Source organism: Sinohyriopsis cumingii, unplaced genomic scaffold (genome assembly GCF_028554795.1).
Source record: "Sinohyriopsis cumingii isolate HCF-2022 unplaced genomic scaffold, ASM2855479v2 utg002682l, whole genome shotgun sequence".
In the NCBI taxonomy this organism is placed as follows: Eukaryota; Metazoa; Mollusca; class Bivalvia; order Unionida; family Unionidae; genus Sinohyriopsis; species Sinohyriopsis cumingii.
In genome coordinates, this window is record NW_028316270.1 from 287,392 (window position 1) to 308,593 (window position 21,202).

At 35.0% G+C, this 21,202-nt stretch overlaps 1 protein-coding gene and 1 long non-coding RNA gene across 4 annotated transcripts in view; one reads left to right on the forward strand and one right to left on the reverse strand.

Annotated features, from left to right (window-relative positions):
• Positions 1-5,077: 5,077 nt before the first annotated feature.
• On the reverse strand, positions 5,078-14,616 carry LOC149770122 (uncharacterized). Of its 3 annotated transcripts, none has more exons than XR_016418944.1 (5): positions 14,176-14,616; positions 11,507-11,724; positions 7,475-7,570; positions 6,665-6,709; positions 5,078-5,268 (listed from the first exon to the last, which is right to left on the reverse strand). It is a non-coding gene; the product is annotated as an uncharacterized LOC149770122 (long non-coding RNA). The 3 variants fall into 3 exon arrangements; XR_016418942.1 differs by lacking the exon at positions 5,078-5,268 and adding an exon at positions 6,177-6,325; XR_016418943.1 differs by lacking the exons at positions 5,078-5,268; positions 7,475-7,570 and adding an exon at positions 6,177-6,325.
• A 2,105-nt stretch (positions 14,617-16,721) lies between these two features.
• The window catches only part of LOC149770123 (uncharacterized), a 66,141-nt gene continuing 61,660 nt past the window's right edge, over positions 16,722-21,202 (forward strand). The window contains exon 1 of the mRNA XM_089949356.1: positions 16,722-16,983. Within this exon, the coding sequence (XP_089805482.1) occupies positions 16,869-16,983 (115 nt within the window). The 5' untranslated portion in view covers positions 16,722-16,868. The remainder of the gene's footprint in view (positions 16,984-21,202) is intronic.

Genomic DNA, 21,202 nt, shown 5'->3' on the forward strand with positions numbered 1-21,202 from the left:
CTTGTCTCCGGTGACAATAATATTGTCCAGAATAAATGGATATATAAATATGGCTGGCATTGACGTTATTAAAATAGGGTCAATGTCCGAAGAGTATGTTCACTTTTTTAAATAATTATTTGCAAATTGCGTGTTCACCTTCTTTTCCGTTAGTAGCAAGTATTAAAGTATAAAATCAACTATACATTACTGATATACAAGTGACATTAACAATGTATTGTATGTAAGTTACGAAAATAAAAGTCACTTTTTCAGACGTATACTCCATTTAGGGCTCAGAGAATAAAAATAAGTCCATATCAATATACAAGGGGAGAATTAAAGTTATTTATACCAGGGGACATATCGATACTAGAGATTCAAAGAGCAGGACATATCGATACTAGAGATTCGAAGAGCAGGACCACAAACTCGCATTCTAAAGCAATGGAGGCATGCAAATTATAAGTTGACCGGTCCATCGTCACGATCTACTTCGAATTAAATGCAGTATAGTTTCTGCTACTATAGTTTGAAATCCTATGTCCGAAATAAATGGGTTAATGGCCAACGCGTTACAATGAACATACGTAATCAACTCAACAAAAACATTCTGCCGTTTAGCTTAATATGAAGATGATGTCTTGGTAATCATGAATGAGCTTTCAGGAATTAAACTGTTTACATAATTATTTTAGGTTTTTTATTTTTTATTTTTAAATTTATTTTCATGACAATCCGCATAAACAAATGGCAATGCCTCTTGCCCTGCATGTTGCTCAAAGTCTACGTTTGTTTCGTGTGTCTGAGAATAATTTAGAAGAATATTTGATTAATAAATTAGAAGAGTGTTGATGAAAACACATCGACCATGATTTTATTTTATATCAAAAGTATTTCTTTTATTTCATCGCTATCTACAACATGCCTTCGAGAAAAGTCCCTGATCAGCTATCGAGAAGTAAAGGCACGTAACCTCCTGAGCCATCTGTCAGTGTGTCCCTTGTCTTGCATTACCATTTTAACTTTAACTAACCCATATTACAATGAATACCTGTACAATGATATATAGCCATCTTCATGTCATTGATTTCTTTTGTCATCAGCTAACAGCGAGAAAAAACGAACATTGAACTGTTTTAACCATTCTACCAAATGACACCTTTATATACCTTTTTGCCGGTAACTGTGCACGATGTGAATCAAAATAATGAGGATATCAAATATAAAATAAAATATCTACTCACCCCTGAACTACGTCTACCATGATGGTCGTCCATTTGAAAAATGTCAAAAAGAACAGAATTTGTTCCGACACCCGAATTACTGCGAGTAGTCAACCGAGACGTTATAGTGCCTCTGTGTTAGTTACGTACGGATAAATGTCGTTACCGTTTCTATTCACTTATACGTAGAGTTCACCTGCGAACAGCCTAAATCTTGATCTGCCGTGTAATAAGACGTCGGCAGATCCGGGTCCTTTGCTACTTGTTCTAGTGATTACTCCTAACAAGCTGCAGTGACGCGTTATGCGACGGCAAATGTAGGACTGACTGCTTCTGTTTGTAAATGGGCTGGACATAATAGCGAATATATACGGGGGTCATGATTATTTGTTTTTATATCCTTTGCACACAGATCAATCGATCATTTTACGTGTGTATTTAGATAATGTTTAGCAGTTCTGTGTTTAACTTAAGTTTATATTTTTTTTAAACAGAAACTTTTGCGAAAAATATTGTCACATTATTTCACTTCTACGGTCAAAATTGAAGACTCGTCTACATGAACATGATATGTGTAGAAAGAAATGCTCTGCGTTGAAAACCCGTTTAGCAAAGCGTATTAGTGGTGTACTGTTTCTGATAATACATGGTCTTAGCGTGACATGTAAAAGTATTTATAAAATAATAGTCACAAACATTCCTTTTTGTCAAAGTTAAGAATCATGTTTTTTTTTTTTTTTTTTTTTTGTTGTTTTTTTTTTCTTCTTAAAGTGACACATGAATCAAACCTCTGGAAAAAAACAGCTTCAGAAACATCTACCGCTAAACTAAAGATTAGCTCTTTCGTTAAATTTGATGGAACCTACCCTAATATTTTACAAAAATACGTTGTTTTTTATAGTTGGTAATAAACCAACTGAACAATAATTGCAGACTCATTCATTAAATATTTGTAATACCTTGACATATTTCAGGTGTGTGAGTGTGTGTGTGTGTGTGTTTAAATGTTTTTAATCATTAGGTGAGAGGTTTTTCTAATCTATATTCTTTTACGTCGGATTTTCAATGTATCTCTCTACTACATGTTTTCCTGTTCTTTTTCTATCCTTAACAGTTTCAGGCGGACGCATAATGCGTCGGCAGATTTGGGTTGTGCAGTTTGTAGGGTGACTCGTCTTATAAGTAAGTATATACGGTTATTACATACATTTCCGGTTGGTACATGCATCTCCGTTAGTAAGTACATTCATTTCCGGTTGGTACATGCATCTCCGTTAGTAAGTACATTCATTTCCGGTTGGTCGAATAGTGTAATTGTACTGGGATGATTGATCTCTGGACTGGTCCATTTATATTAACTTTAAAAATAACATGGATTATATCAGTTTGTTTGAATATGAAATATGCAAGATTAAATACCTATTCCTATATGGGGATGAAAATGTAGTGACATTATCCAAAAGACGAAACATGTTTTTGAACTGATGTTTTATTGGCTTAGACATTGTTGATAGAAAACAATATACCCCTGACAGAGGAATATCTTTTGACCATAAATTTACGGACGAATTCATTTATAACGGTTAACAAGGCACAAGTTTTCTATCAGAAATGGTTTGGACATGATGGTAGTTGATTTAGTGATATACTTACAGATCAGGGAACTATTATTGACTTCTATAGTTTTCAAGGTAAATATGGTCTCAACACGAATGTTCTTGTTTTGCACTGTATAATTCAATGTGAAAAGTTCTAATGTAAAAAGATTAAGTTAGATATAAGACCATTTATTTATTTCTTATTAAATATTTATTTTCATAACAACAAAGAGTGTAGAACATTTTAGAAATTACTGTTACGGTCGGATTCTAAACTAACTAGTAACTAGCAATTAAATTTTCAATATGAAGATGAATTGGCGTCCTAAAATATATTCTAAAGTTTGTACGTAATAAGGAGTCTAAATTACAATAGCTTTTATTTCGTATTATTTATAGGATTTTGGCAATAAATTCATTTGGTACAAAATAATATTGTCTGATACGTACTTTTAGCAAGAATTTCTCTGAAACATTATTGCATTTACTTTGGTCATGCAATGTGATATTCTGCGTAACGATGTGTCGAAATAAAGTCAGTATAAATGTTACGACAAGTGAAGGAACTTTAAGACCGCTTCAATTTCAAAACATTTTGGCGCTTTAATCTGATAGGAAAAATATGTTCACACACGCGCGCGATCATGAACGACGAACAAGCTAAGAGACCGTCCAGCTGACCTAGAAAAGATCATAACTTGAATATGGACACGCTAAAGTGTACTAGCTAACATTGACCCCAACTTTTACATTAAGGGTGTCAAGGAACTTGAACTTGTACCACATGATTCTGTTAAACCTAGCTATTTAAAATTTGCTTTTGTAAACATTTTTAGTTTAAGACAACAACCAAAATGTTATTGCCTGAATTTTCTGAATTGATTAATTCTTATGACTTCAGTTGTTGAAACTAAACTTAAGGATGTATATGTAATTAGTGTCACTGGTTATAAGATAATTACAACAAAAAAGTAGATGTCTCCACCGTTCCGATGGTATATAACTTTTTATTCAGGATTCTCTCTCTAACGGTGTTGAGGCTGTGGAACTGGAATTAGAACACACCATTTGGATCAGGCATCTGCAACACATGCCGCATAAGCGATTTTTAAGGCGACACGCTATGATATAAACAGGATCAGGTGGCCGTAGTTAGCGCATGCCTGATTTGGATCAAGATAGAAAAAATTGGTGGTGACTGTTATTGCGGGATCAGTATGCGTATCCCCAGAAGGTTCGTAGTATTGTTCTGATGGAGCATTTACTGAATTAGAAACTGAAATGTTAAACAATAACTCTGATGACATTTTTCTTGGTGATGACTTTAATGCTCAAACTCCTAATCGATCAGTTATTTGTAATAAATTTCTTAATGGAGACCAAGCTGAAACATTCTGTCTCGATAAAGATGCAGTCAATTATATAGAGGGGACCGAGCACACAAACTAATATGGTATATCACAGGTCCGATACTAACAAGACAGAAATAGAAATATGTATGTCTTGTATTTATTTAATTTTGTATTAATGACACTATGTATATTTGTAACGGAAGGGTGGCTGTAGATATAGGATTTGGAAAATGCACATTCGGTAACAAGAGACTATATGACTTTTTTTAACTTTTTTATTTTAAAGTGCCGTTAATAATGTATGGAGAGCAGGTTTACAGCATAAATTGTATTCGACAGTCGCCAGGAGAAGGCATTTTAATGCCATATGAAGTATTATATTTATACCAAAATAATACGTTTGTGTAATTGATGCATTGATGCATTTTCCAATTTTCTTCTCTTGCGAAAAAGATGCAAGATAAGGGGGAGATTTACCTCCATTACTATTTTACATATTATTAAATGACTTCGAATCATTTTCTTTAGAAAATGGATACAGAGGTTGTGCTGTACCCTTCAAATATACTTATTATATAAGTAAGTTAAATGTTACCTTACTTTTGTACGCTGATGGTACTTGTCGCAGATAATCACGCTTACATGAAATACACTCTTGATATGTTTAACAGATATTGCGATTACCTGAAATTTATAGTCAATACAGAGAAAACAAATGTATTCGGTTAGAAAAAGACAGCACATTCAAATTTAAGATAATAAAATGCCTGTATTCATGTTGTTTGATGAATATAAATAATTAGGGCTTATATTTCACAAGAATGGAAAGTTTACCAATTGCTTGACAACTCTAGTATCTATAGCTTATAAAGGTATGCATTACTTAAAATGCGTATACACAATTTGGATCTGCATAATACTTGTTAGTTAAAACTGCCCTAAAATTTGTTGTCTATATATTTATTGTTTGTCTTCTCAGTATCAGTAGCAGGCGCGATCAAGTTCGTGATCTTTGTCTCCTATATCAATATCGCCAGCCGTTGTTCTGCCAGATACCGGCAACACGTTTATTTCAGGCAGGAAGCAGCATCTGATTGCCAATAATACTTGATGCTGAAATTTGTTATGAAGAAACATTATTTCGAGCATATGCACTTTTATAAAAGTGTCACTTACATGATGGCTCAAAAACATGGAGAATAGCTACGTTGCCTAGCAGCGAGCTACACAGACATTTTTTTTTATATAGCGACAGGGATTTTTTAATAGCGACTGAGATCGCCGTACGAGACGGAGACCACAGAGGACATAGCCAGCTATTTGACAACTTGAGTTTTACTCCAGTTAAGCTGCGACAGCGAATCACACTTTTGAATGAATTTGGTGACGGGATAGCAAAGAGGTTACTTGTATATCATCGGAGCAATACTACTCGCTTTGGAACTATTTTGAACATCGCTCTGTGAAGCGAATGAGCCCTTTATCATACCAGCTGTGCAAAATGCTGAGAATAAATGTTCCTGCTGTAGATGGATAACATACTGGCGATTTAATAACACCTAAGGCCAATATATCAAGCACAAATTATTCTCTGGCTATTTCTTAATAAATTGTAAATCAGATGTACAACGACGTAGACGACGTAGCTCGACAAAGCTGAATTTTGCTGCCCAATACGGACAAACATGCACGCGCACACATACACACACAAACACGAAAGGGTATTCAAAACATCTTTTCTACTATCCGAAAACTTCACTCACATACACAAATATCAATTAATGGCGTAAAAAATTTAAAACTCAAAAATAAAAAATAAAAAGCAACTAAAGAAAATGTTTAAATCACGTGGACTAAGTGTGGCGGTGATAAATGTTGCATAAAATTAGTGCCTCTCGATTCTAGCTTGACATGTTTCTAAGTTTAATTTCTACATTGCAGTTGCATAATATCCATTTTATTCTTGAATGAATTTCTTTTTTTCAAAAACATTTTCTTATAGAAAATGACAGCGTTTGTAATATAACACTTGTTAAAATCTTGTTGTCAGTGTCTTCATTGTCTACATTCGTAAGTTGGTTCATTCACTGGTGTTGGTTGGTTCCGAATAGCCATTTTCTTCACTCAAAGTGCACGTGAAAACTTGACCTGCACTGCGGTCTGCCGTATGCTGTTAAGACGAAAAGAAAAGACTGTCGTTCTTTCTTTCCCATTGTACCATGAAAATGACAAAATCTTCATATTTCTACAGGTGTGCCACCGTGTTTTGATTTTGTTATTAATAATTCATAACGTTTATAAATTAAATTCCTGTTTAATATTGTGCAATATTACTATAGATAATTAAACAAAGCCCAAACGACACATAAATTCTCTTCATTTATTTTTTCGTTTCCTATGTATTGCATGGTTCAAAATGCATCTCAAATTTTAATTAAACATAGTTTTGAAAGGCAATTTATGATATTTACAAAGTTTCATACTTCTTCAGGTTAATAAAGTATTATACCTTGCTACGTGCCATTTGGATCCCGGTTACACCGTCACTGTCGGCCTGCAAGCAAATAAAAAATGCAAGTATGATATAAATATTGTATGATAGTGATATATATTTTCTTGCAATATGCAAAATAGTGACAGGAACAAATAGAGATGACACATCTCCAGTAAAAGTTTCAGAGATTTTAAAAGTGAAAGGATACAATTTGGTTAGGGAAAAGGTGTTGCAACAGTAAAATTAATGGATTTGTTGAAAATGGAATGCATCAGAAACGTTTGAAGTTAAGGAGAAAAAGAACCCATTTGTAGAAGAGTGGTTTAACTAAAGACTAGAATCTGGATGTAAATATGAAATCATAAAGCGGATTGACGTTTTACTAAATTCAACTGAGATATACAGTAACATTCATCAATAAAAATGACTCTAGGTGAAGTAAGGAAGAAAACACATCAAAAGTATGTGTTGCGGCGGTATGTTACCTAATAACCGGCCTATATCAAACTACTAAATTTAAAATTGATCCAACAGTTAGAATTTTAGAATACAAAACAGTTCTTGCAAAGGGCTGCCTTCCGAAATTTATAGTGGAAATATAAAAAATTCCAGAAGTAATATTGGATGATCCAGTTGTTTATAAAATGGAAGACTTCAAGAGTGTGCATATACACGATCTTTCTTATTATATATATATATATATATATATATATATATATATATATATATATACACACACACACACACACAACAATCCATATGACATATGCAAAGTTGAAACAATGATGTGACAAACAAACTTGAAAAACTAGAGACAGTATATACTTGTTACACGGAATGGGTATGACCAATAGGCATGAATCCGTCTAAACATTCAATACTTTGCAAAACTGTTAGCAAGTTACAGAATATATTCAGCGTCTAAAAGAAAATCCAAATTGAGAAGAAATGAACACAAGACATGGCAAAGCAGGAAAATAAATTGTATTAATTGGAGACAAAAATATCAATAACTTGATTTGCTCAGAAACTGTTGAGTACAAACAGGAATTAAAAATAAATGTAGCTCTTGGAACAGAAAAAAGTATGTTCAGAAAAGTCAACTGAATATAAAGAGTTGAAAAAGGTTGAATGAAAAGGTAGTCATGATGATAGATCAAATTTGTCTCCGTGCCATACTTGCTACAGTTTCCAAGTCATTGTTAGATTTGTAAATTTACTACAACATCATTAAGTCTCACATGAAAAATAGACTTGACAATACGGTACAAGATCTCCCGGAGATTGGCAGCTTCAGGTTTTGTCAAATTTAGCCACAGTTAATAGAAACCAATACATGGAACACGAATTATTTTCATAGTCAGGTGCGATTTGAAATGTTTTTCTTAACGATTGTAATTTTTTCAATTTTATCATTGGGAACTCTGTCTTTTGTATACTTTATGTTAATTTCATTGATATGTGTTCAGCATTCTGCAGTTCTCAGGTACTCCTTTTCGTATTCTCTGCTTTTATAATGTATTTTCTACAGTAATCTTTGTGACCGTGTTTGAACTAACCATTAGTTTTGTAATCTTTTGATACATGGTTTGAAATCAATATTGTCTGTTAATCTGAAAAGATTTAAAATTAATTTTCACTACTAAAACTCACACTGAAATATAATATGCAATTGACCTTTATTTAGTTTCAGAATTATATTTAGTTCACAAATTTCCTTGAAAACTAAATTGCAGACAGTGAAATCAAAATTGAATATGAAAGCAAGGTTAGAAAGGAACACGAAAGGGTAAAATCACTAAAGCAGAATATGAAAGCAAGGTTAGAAAGGAACACGAAAGGGTAAAATCACTAAAGCAGAATATCCAGGTAGAGTTGGACCATGCAATATTTCAGAAACTGGAGAAAATGCAATCATGCCAGTATCGTACAACCCAACATTTGAGATAGTGTAATTCAATAGCTAATAAATAGCGCAGTTTTTTTTAAAAAACAGGTAGCACATAAATTTGATCTCAGTCTCATACAGCATTGCTTTTGAAGAATGTCAACGGGCCTTCCACCATCTAAGGATAACAGAAACTGGGAAAATTAATTATTTCATTTTTGCTTAGTTTACAATCTACTACCTGAAAACACCTAGACTTTCACCTTAATAAATTTTGAACTCTTCAAAGGTGAGAAGAAAATCAAGCTAAGGCAATGAAATTTTATGCGAATGATGCAATCAAACATTGGCATTGCTAAACCCTTGAACCTTTTGGAATAATACATTTGATAGCTTTTACATTTAAACAAATGCCAACTCAAACAAAGGACATTATGAATCAGAATTTATCATGCATCATAAAACTCAGTTCTAACATGCTTTAGGAAAAGACTTTTAGATTTAAAATTGGTCCACCTTCAACACGGATATTAAAGAAGTTGTAAAGCTAATTGTTTCAGTTTGTTTTAACCATTTTACAATTTATTAACCGACAGCATATGTGCTTTTACCTGGCATAATTGTTCCTCAGTAAACAATGGATAGATGAGCATTTCTGACTTAAACTGTAATTACAAGTGTTCCATCGTTATAACTTACTTTACGAAATGTGAACGTAACCAGCTTTAGACTACAATGTTGACGATATCGCAAATTATTTGGTCTCAAGGAAACTTTGATATCTAAAAAAGACTGAAAAGTGTTGAAGGATTAAAAGCTTGCGTTAGTAATTTAACCATCATTGTCCATATGATAAGCAAAACAATCAAGACAAATAAATCTGCATAAAAAGTATTTTCATCATCAGAAAATACAAAAGGTATAAAGTAATTAAATAAATAGTCCAGAGAAAAGACAGAAGAATAGGAATGAAAAGAGGAGATATTTTAAAACTTTACAGGAAAAATGGAAGTTGAAAAAATATACATAACATTTTTTATATAGCTTCTTGAATTGTTTCGATGCAAATCGCGAACTATACTGCAGATAAAGATCTATATAAGAAGAAATATATTGTTCCAATAAAATCGATAAAATTGGCTGCTTATCCATTTCGTAACAAAAATAAGAGAATCTGCTGTTGATTAATATAATATTTCAGATGAACTCAAAATAATAACTTTTACTGCATCAATGACAAAAATGAAATGAAAACTGTTAAAGAAAGTATATAGGTCGAACGTTTGAAGCGCAGATAAACAATTACAGTCACTCCAAGAACATTAGTACTGTGTACGTAACTAAAATACACTAGGCTCCTACTAGATCCAGTACAGGTTATGAGGTTTGAAAGTCCCCAAGATATACATTTATCCTGACCAAATCAACGACACGATACAATATATTACTTCTAACTATTCTATTTTATAAGTGTGTTTACCTGTTGATTATATTTGTGTTTTTTTTTTGCGGCGACTTAGTTTTAGTATGCAATCTTAATGGTCATTACAAGCTATTGCAGCTGGGTACACTTAAACGACTGAACATCATGTGAAAAGATGAAAAGATGAAGACGGAAATGTGAAACACGCTTTGTACGAAAAGTAATTGGGTCACAGCGTGCCAGAGGCAATGTATACCGGATACGCAATATCTTAAAGAGTGGTCGCTGATTTTGGTATCATTTGAGCAACGAGAAAGAAAAAACAAAAACAATTAACAATGACTTAAGCCTAAACAATAACAATGTCACCACTGGAGCTATTAGCAGTTTGTACAAAGATGTGTATATGTGAGAATCTAGAGGACACCAACTGGAAAATATTCAGCCTTGGAGGAAACTGGTTGACAATAAATTATCAGCTATCGAGGAGAGTGGGACTGAAAGAACTAATGCAGTCTAATATCTACAAAAACAGGACAGGTGGATGAGAACAAATGCTTTTAAATCGAAAGGACTTGTTCGCATACACAAAGACACACATTCATACATATATACTACTACTACTACTACTACTACTGATAATAATAATAATAATAATAATAATAATAATTATTATTATTATTATTATTATTATTATTATTATTATTATTATCACGTTGTTGTTATTGTTTTTGTTTCTGTCATTGAATTTGTAACGAGTGTTAGAGTGGAAACTGCTTATAATCATACCAAAGGAAACATTTTTTTTTCATTAGCACAATAAATTATAAAAATATAAAACAACCAACAAGCAGGACACGTCACTTCAAAAAATTAAGTACCTCAGTACTATAACACTCAATTGTATTGCATACACCCCGAGTTGCATCAAACCTGAACAAACTTTACAGATAATAATTCCAATGTTTAGTCCAAGTAGCAGCATTGTACAAGTAGTTTCTTTGCTTCGTCTGATATGAAGGTGAAAGAAAATGCATGCAATGCAGCTGACAGCAGGTATAGGACATTGCCACATCCTATGGGGCTCCTGAATGGCCGAGTGGTCTAAAGCGCTTACCGTTACAGATCATTACCATCTCACCTCTGTCTGCGTGGATTCGAGTCTCGGGTTCGGCCAATGTGGGAATGTGAGAAAGCTTGCCAGTAGCTTCTCGTGGATCAGTGGTTCTTTTCTGGGTTTTCCCGGGTTCTTCCTTCACCATTTATACTGGCCGTCATGTATGACCTTATCTTGTGATAAAAGTGGCGTTAAGCCCTACAACAACAACCACATGCTATGGGGCAATTATCTTGTCACTTTGAATGACTATATAATTTCATGATCTTTACAGATTTGTGGTTACTTGTTTCGGGCAAGATAAAAAGGATTCAATAAGACCCAAGGAATTATTAATTGAGAAAATTGTGATCAGGGGCAAGTAAAACACAAGAGACTAGGACTGAAAACAGTTTTCTTTCTTTGTACATGGAAATAAGGGTACTATACCTCCTAACATCCAGAAGTTACCAAACCATTGTTTGCTGTAGCATTGTGCGCTTCATTGAAATGTTAGATTTATCAAGTCTTCCTGTTCTTTAATCTTCATATTCTGAACACTTCGTCTGTTCCTGGACTTCCTAGTCTTTTATTCTGAACACTTCATCTATTTCCGGACTTCCGACAACCGTCTTCAGACTGTCCTGTCTCTCGCATAAAGCTGTTTTCTTAAAGGATAAAATTACCCCATAATCTCTATAAATATCACTTTCTATACATTCATAAAATTTCCTCACTTACGTTGCTCAGAAGCATTACTCGCTATCCGAAAACTACATACATTCTGACCTGATTCGATAGATCATCACTCTCACTTCACAGCGATCGACCATACATTAACACGTGAGCGGTGTATCTAACATTACCGTATCTTTGTATATACGCTACCATATGCTCGATTACTATTGCGTAAAATTCACAAAATTCTAGCTCACAGCAATCCCTAACTTACAAGATTATATAAATATTACAAAATCAGATATAAATATGCGATTATCGTTAACTCACAACAATCATTATCGTCCTAACAGACAAAGAAAATTATTTCATATAACCCTATGAAATCCTACACAATTGAAAACTTAGATAGCATGCAATCGTCAATTCTATCAATGAACTAGCAGCTGCAAAATTAAAGAGATACATTCAACAGATTTCCATGAAATTGAATAAACGATACATAATATGGATCATAATTATATCAAACACATTTTCACAAAACAAACAATCAAAAATATAAAAGTACTTAATGCTGTTCTAATTTGGAAATTGTGCGTCCTAGCACTAAACCCCGTCTTTTCTTACATTACAGCCACCTGGTCCCCTTGTCTTGTTTAACGACTATTTGATATGGGTTCCTATCAAACGGTTATGGTTGGTAGCTCAAATGTTTACTTTCTTAGGACAGCGTTGCGATGACCTGGTCAAATCTCTCAATGAGTCGTAAATGTCTGCCACTGACATTGGGGGCGGGGGGAGAGAAGAAAGATCGAAGTTACCCTTCACAAAGACTGTTCTGGCTTAAATGTGATAACATGTTAATTCTCAATGCATTCAACTTTAAGGTTCAGTACTATTCAAAGTTCGACACTTTACATTAATCTTGATTACAGTAATAGAAACATTTCCTTAAACTTCAGTTTTCAAAGACTTCATTGAATCAGCGATTAAGCATATTAAAAATGAAATATCCATACCTTTTTCATAAATATATACCTGCTAAACCCAGTTCTACCAGGGAAAAAGATTGACAATTCTTGGACTTAGTTTTTCAAACAGCTGAATAAATTAAGAAAAAATAACACGAATTAAAGGGAAATCCCAAAACGTTTAATTTCTACATTATGACACTCCTTACAGAAAGTAGCTCCTGATTCATTATCTGAGTAACTGAAAACGCGTTTTAAACACATGTAAATATAAAATAAAATTGTGGAACAAAAGGCTTTCTCCACACAGACGCTTGCATCAAAGATAGATGTATACTCAGCAATATAGATTTCATCATGAGCATTCAGAAATTTTGAAGCTTCTTTTTGACTATGATGGTCTTTCCCTAGGTTTATTACGGGATTTGAATTAGTACCGTGAGTCGTAGACGACGGCTGGCATCTAATGAGTATTCCTCAAGTAAAGGGAGCTAATCATCACTGTCATGTCATATGCTGTTAACTTGGGCACGTAATCTAATACTGTCCTGGCATTTACGTTTCATATAACTATCACTTGTCATGGAAAACTCAAGTTGTCAAGCCTATATTCTAGCTCTAGAAAATGGTTCTTGAAATAATATCAACCGGTGCAATGAATACATAACATAAACAAATCAAAATGTTTAAGCCAAGAATGTCATCAATCAGTTTTAATCAGTAAAATCATTATATATGCATACATCTATAATAGCCGATTATTTTTTTTATTTTGAATTTTGATCTTATAATTATTGGGACAAATTTCCATTTGATGATTTTCCATACTCTCTATTTTAAACTTCTGAAGACTACTGGTTTTGACATGTCAACAATGCAAGTTCTAGGATCTATTTTTAATAACACATTAACGCACTTATGGACAGTCTCTCGGACCTATCTGAATCCAGTGGCATGACAGCGTCAATAGGTCTGGAGACACGTCCAGTTGCAGTTAATCGCCATCAATTCTTACTGCAGCTGAGCGGATGCCCTGCAGTGTCCACACCGCTCTTGCCATCAGTATTCACAGCAGGTGTATGAGCTTATCTACATGGCCCCCTGATCTACCAGAAGTGACTTTCCAGAGTGGGCCTATAGCCCATTTCATACCGAATTTAACCGAGTTGCTCCGTAATTATCCGAATAACCCCCCGAGTTACTTTATACTCCAGCCAATCAAACGCTGGTTGGTACATGTACATAATAAAATGGCGTCCACTGAAGTTTCGAAATATTTCAGAAATAAAATTAATTAAATGATTGAAATTTATATGTAAATTATCCACAGACTTTCAAAAACAAATCTGATAAACTCATATGAAACGCATTTTATTATAGTGACGTTTCGGATACACAAATAGCTTGAACAACTTGCTCTTTGATTGCCTGGATTAAATTTGTTTACTTCGACACCGTTTCCTTACTTACATATACATGTCCAGATGTAAACAGCTCAAGGCTACTCTCTCGTACGGGTTTGAAATCCGCCCTGGTTTCCAGAAAATAAGACAGGATGGTTCCAATATTAAATTTCGTCAATATCTGCGGCAGCATCGCTGTTGAATATGCATTTCTCAACTCGATAAACGATGTTGAAGTAGTTACAGAAGTTGATGCTGATGCTGAAGCGTTAGCCATATTTTGCCCACCACCAATTACGGTCAGCTGACCACCCGCCACGTGATGAAAATTACGAGCAAATTACGAAGTTCACCGAAGTCTGCATGAAATGGGCTATGTACCTGTCAATTCCGGGTCAACATTCGCAAGTTGTACTGTCTAGTGCTACTCACGGCAGCAGGCGATGCATTGCCTGACAATGGGTACTTTAATAAGAAGACTGATTCTTTTTTGACATTCCTGTAATTCCTGTATGAAAAAATGAGGCATCCTATCAAAATATTAAATTGTGATAAGAAAATACTTCGGCATGGTATAAAAAGATAATTATCTTTGCTCTATACTTTCCGCAAGCCTTTTTCTCACTCGGATTCCATTCTGAGTTTCGTTAAACTCGCGTCGTGATTTACTTATCAAGTGTACTGGTTCACCACTTGCTGTTCGATTTAGGATCTATTGTTTAGGGGATGAATACCATTTCTCATCGGAAGATAGGTTATATATGGAGGCCAGTATAACAGGTGGAGGAAGAATGGCAACACTGGAAATTTGGCAACTCCTCAAAATACAATAAAGCCTACAAATGCAACACTGGAAATTTTTGGACAATGATTATCCATTTACCGTTTTCCTTATCAACTAGAACTTCCAGAATGATGTAAAACAACATCAACGAATCAGTTCAAAATGCTGGGGATTTTGTTTTATTATGAGTAGTGGGAGGAAAACAGTCCTGATACATGTTCAGACTAAAGCATCTGATCTGGGACGAAAGTAACGAAAAACGTGCATTTACTTCGAAACACTACCGAAAGATTCAAACCCCATCCAACCCCGACCCCGACCCTTATTATGCTGGTCTTTCCCTTATTTGTGTCAAGAATGCATATACGTTTTGGAAGAACTAATTTCTTAAAGTCTTTTGAAAACAATTACCAAAATATTGATAAAGGTATCGACGAAACACCAGCAGCGATAAAGGTCTTTAAAAATAATAAGCTCGTACTTTACAGTCATCATAAATGTGGAGAGTTTTGAAATCCTTTGCAGTTTTAACATTATTTGCTGCAAATGTCCTCTAGTAGTATAAATAATGTGTACTTGTACCTGTATATCTTTTTGACAAAAACTTCCTGTAGCAATACCAATGCATGCTATGTATATGCCAGTTTGACAAAACTTCTTTCCAGTGGCGTCACTCGGGTTGGTGTCACCCAGTGCGGTAGCTCATGGTGTCACCCCCATGGTCCTCCTTCCGTAACAGACCATACAGAATCCTTAGTAATGTCATTTTGGTGTCACCCCCTCTGATGGTGTCACCCGGTGCAGTCCGCACCCACCGCATCCCCCTAGCGACGCCACTGCTGTGCCTGCTAGTCATGTATTTAACTATAATCGGTTATCCGCTTATAAAATCCGACTAGACCGAGCAGTGTGTGCTCTGTAAAATTTGCAATTTTTCATTTTGGTGTCACCCCTCTGAGATGGTGTCACCCGGTGCGGTCCGCACCCCCCGCACCTCCCTGGCGACGCCACTGCTTCTTTCAGCTATACCCATCCGTCATAATGTATCTTTTTTACGCAAACATTTCTGTACCTATACCTATATCAATCATTTGTGTCTTTTTGGCGGAAAATTCATTTAAATGTACCCATCTATCATATGCAGAATGTACCCATGTATTATATGCAGAATGTACCCATCTATTATATGCAGAATGTATTCATCTATCACATGCAGAATGTACCTAACTATCGTATGCAGCATGTACCCATCTATCATATGCAGAATTTACCCATCTATCATATGCAGAATGTACCCTTTTATCATATGCAGAATGTATCCATCTATTATATGCAGAATGTACTCATCTATCATATGCAGAATGTACCAAACTATCATATGCAGAATGTACCCAACTATCATATGCAGAATGTACCCAACTCATATGCAGAATTTACCTATCTATCATATGCAGAATGCTTTTTAAGAAGAGCGATGTTATCCTCATGAAAACAGTCCTCTCACGAAAACAATTTATAAATCTTCCCATGTCGAGAAATTAATAGTTGGTGTTCGAATATTTACCGTTTACCATAACAGATGAATAAACACGGGCATTTGAATCACTGAATTTATTTCTTCTATCAAATGTCCACCTCATGAAATAGTTGTGTGCATATGCAACCACTGTACTGAATTGTGATTTCTGCACTCAAGTAGTCTAAGATAATGTGGGTGCAGTGTAAACAATCCAAATTTAGAATTAGTGTACGTAAATTATGTTTATATTATCCTAAACGCGATGACCCTACTAGAACGTACAGAATGGTATATATTGGAGGGTTTAGGAGCGCAAGCCCAATCTCTCTTCCTCACCTCGCTTGTGTCTTATCTATCTGGCGGAACATCTGTAGTCCGCAACCTGTTCTCACGCACTACAGTTTGTTCGGCATTACATTTTGTCACTTCTTGCATCGGTTCCTAACTTTCTGTCATCATGAACAAATTTACTATTTTATTGTCTTTACTCCTTCTGTGTGTAAATCAAGGAAAATCCCAGTTTCAGCTTGGGGTCATGACAGACAGGCCAACACAGAGAACGTTTAATCCAGGTAATGTATTATTAGTTTATAAAGCTTGAAAAAATTAACTTTGTATATTTTACTTTAAGAGTATTGAGTGGGACTGATTATACAGAAACCAGCAGCAAAACAGGTTGACTTTGTAATTTGTCACCTTTTGATCAGGTGTGATGCTTTGAACAAATTCTGTACAAAAAGTAACTTTGATGAACTGAAAATACCAGATGTATGATTTAAATCAGAATCTGGCAAGAATGTATATATTTAACAGCAATGTCATTTCCATTTATTTTCTGATTTCTTAACCTTTAAAGTTTGAATTCTGCGCCCCCATTTTAATACAAAAAAACAAAAAAAAAACAACGTAAAATGTACATATGACTTGTGTGTCACGCATCAATAGAGTACGAGTACATTTTTTCAAATTTAGTAACCTATATTGTACAACTGTAGTCGAAGATAGACATAAAAGTGTATGCAAGCTACAGTTTATATATTTACATAGTATTCAGATTTTGTGTATTTAATAAATGATTCATGGTGTAAATCACCTTGTACGAAATTACGTCTTTGGATGATGAAGCGCGAGGAATTGTGAAACATCTCAAATACAATATTCCTTATATGGACAATGAGACTTTTATTTATTGACTATCTTTGTTGCTAATTGTGATGTACACCTTTTCCTGGTTTTACATTCTCGTAAAATTTTGAAACTCACAAACCGTTTCACAGTCGCGATATGTTCGAGATTTTTAAGTTTACTTGGTTCAGTGATCAAACTCTCGAAAAGCATCTCTTGACTTCGGTTTTCTGTTATTATGCTTACCCCATATAACTGACACCCATCTTGATAATTATCAGATTTTACTTTGGTTTCTGGTATCTAAGTAGCAATATATGGGTAAAAAGAGACCCAACCATCTTTACTTCTCTGCTTGATTCGATTTTATTTAACTATTTTTCATCAAACTATTTTTCGGTAAAAGGCTGAGTGCCTGATATTCAAAGATGGTCTAATTGATGGTGCAGTTTTTTTAAAAATTAAACGGTGTCCTTTCATTCATTCCTATCTTCTTTATAATATCATAAGTTAAATAGTTCAAGCTCAATAGGAAAATATTACTGATGTGTATGGGCTCTATAGAGATCTATATAGGTCTAATAATTATTCGAACCTCATGGCAAAGTGGTGATTATTCTTGATCTGCACTTGTCTCAAGTCATTTGCATTCACTTAAACATTCTAGTTTGTAGAAATTTGTACACTGAGCAATACTGAATCGATTTCGTACGCAAGAATTGTGTAATCTATCCAATTCCAGATACAAACTAGCCGATTGCATGTTCTGCGGGAAAGTTATAACAATGCGCTTTTCGTCAATTTTGATAAACTCGTGCATTGTTAATGAAAGAGGAGAGTGCACTGAATTTGACAATTTTCTTATCAGTAATTAGAAGGAGTACAGGAGTCAAAGTTCATTATGAAATACCCTATTGTCTTATTGCGCCTTGAGGTGGTGCATGCACAGTATTGGATACCATTCTGCATTGTACTTTTATGCAACGTTACGTGGACTGAATCGTGTGATAAGGTTTCATGTGAAGAATTAAAGATTCATGTTCCGCCATATTGTGTCATATCATATCACACTGTTAACATCATCAGGAAGTGAACTTGGTGAAAGGGCGAGTTTCAAAAGTGTGATCTTTCTCACACACCTAAACGTTGTAATCTTGTAAAATGACTTCTTGTTCTTAAACATGAACTCAAAATTCAGACGGAAGTTATGTGCAAAATGCAGGAGTGATTAAAGGCTTTTTACGTGATGTTTGGTAATGTACCAGTGAATGAATGTGATAGCATACAGAAAATAGCCAAACTGGCGGCATGATATCCCAGTGCTACACATTACTATATACTGCCATATTTAAGACGTCATAGAGATATACCTCAAGCTACGTTAAAAATCCAAACACATCCACAGACATTGTACATTAAATATATAGGATTTTTACGACCAAAAGAAAATGCAGAATGCATAAATCTTACAAAGTTCTGTAGAGATTACAAACATAATTAGTCTTGCAGTATTGTAGTCGATATGTCCACTGTGAGGAGTGCATACTTGATGCAAACTACCTGAGATGTCTGCTCTCAGATTATCCCTTTCTGAGTAGCCATATTCAGACCTGATAGGCTCAATGACGTGTACCAAGAAGATGACCATGATGCTAGCTGTTACATGTATCACAGTAAAAACTTTGTAAAATCCATACAACTAGGGTGGCGGCCCCTTGGACCTAAGTTGAATAGATCAGTCAATATTTCTTATTTTCATGTAATGAGTCATAAAGCTTTCTCCAAGTCTACAAGGATAGCTACTATATTTTGTAAGTCCGATATAAGTCTGTTGTGTCCCACAATGGTGTCCTTATTATCACTAATGTTTTCTTTTCCACCACACTGTAGGGGTTCTGAACGCTACATTTCTGTTTGCAATGATATCTAGCGTTATGTTTTCCGTTGACCCTCTCTTTTTGCACTAGTCGACGGATCTCCAAGGAGCATGACCATCTCAGCCACTAGCTAGCTTGTTCTGGTTTAATTAGTTAAACCAAGGTATGTGAACGAATTCATCTTCTACTACTGTCACTGATAAATTATGATGATCAAATGTTTTCACAAAATTTATCCTGCCCTAGGGTACGTTAATATATATTATTATGGAAAAGTACAACTTGGCAGTACGACTTTGATCATTCTTTAGCAAATGAAATATGTCTTACTAGCTGTGAGCTCCAATCACAACATTTGAATATTTTTACAATTACAATTTGTAACAAGCATTAGCAATACAAGTGTCATACTTTCCTCTGCCTCTCATATTCCTAAACATATATGTTTTGCCGAAATCCCCATCGTCTTGGTTTACACTGCAATTAGGAATAGTGAAATCTTACTACGTAATTTGGGACGGTGTCTTCTTGGTTTGCCTCGTAATTTGGAATAGTGTCTTCTTGGCTTGTTCTGTTATTTGGTATTGTGTCTTCTTGGCTTGCCTCGTAATTTAGAATAGTGTCTTCTTGGCTTGTTCTGTTATTTGGTATGGCGTCTTCTTGGCTTGCCTTGTAATTTGGTATGTTGTCTTCTTGGTTTGTCTTGTAACTTGGAAGTGTCTCCTTGGCTTTCCCTGTAATTTAGTATGGTGTCTCCTTGGCTTACCCTGTAATTTAGTATGGTGTCTCCTTGGCTTACCCTGTAATTTAGTATGGTGTCTTCTTGGCTTACCCTGTAATTTAGTATGGTGTCTTCTTGTCTTGGCTTGTAAATTGTTATGGTGTCTTCTTGGCTTGCATTGTAATTTGGAATAGTGTTTTCTTGGCTTATCATGTAACCTGTGATAGTGGTTTCGTGGCTTACCCAGTAATTTGGGATAGTGCCATCTTGTCTTACTCTGTAATTTGGTATAGTGCCTTCCTGCTTGCCTTGTAATTTGGAATTAAGTCTTCTTGACTTAAACTGTATCTTAGGATTGTGTCTTCTTGAGCAGCAGGGAGGGCGAATCCTACAAGGGTCTAGAGACCACCAAATGATAAAATAAGCCTTAAAAAAAGCTAATCCTACAACAGCAACGAGACAAAAAAACGCGACCCCCCCCCCCTCAACTTGTTGTCGCCGCCGGGGCTGCTCTCTTCGGGTTTTTCACGTTAACCATACAATGTATCAAGGCCGACGCGGTATCGTGTCCGCGGGTCGTGTAAATTTATTGTTACAAATCCATGCGGGGAAATTAAATCATTGACAAATAAATAATGGCAAATATCGGAGAAGCACTTACTACTAGATTAGCTCGAGAACGTCTCGAAGCAATTCAGAAATTTCTTCCTGTCCGTGATAGTGTCAGACAAAAATTACAACTAAGACAGCAAGCACGGGAAGTCTTTGCAGAATCCGCGGAGGAATTATTTAAACCCGTGACCAAAGCTACTGAGAAAGTTACAACTGTCATCAAAGAAGATCTTCTTCCGGTATCAAAACAAACTGCGACGCAGGCTGAAAAAATAGCAAGAAGAACTAAACAGACAAAGAAGATTTTACGAACACTTCCAGCTGATATCGTTGCAGCTCAACCTCCACCTGTCGGTGAAGAAATACTTGAGGGTACTGACGTCGCCGCCGGGGAAGAAAGACCAAAATCAGTAAAAGAAAACGTAGAATTAGCTGCAAGATTTAAGAAAGGTATTG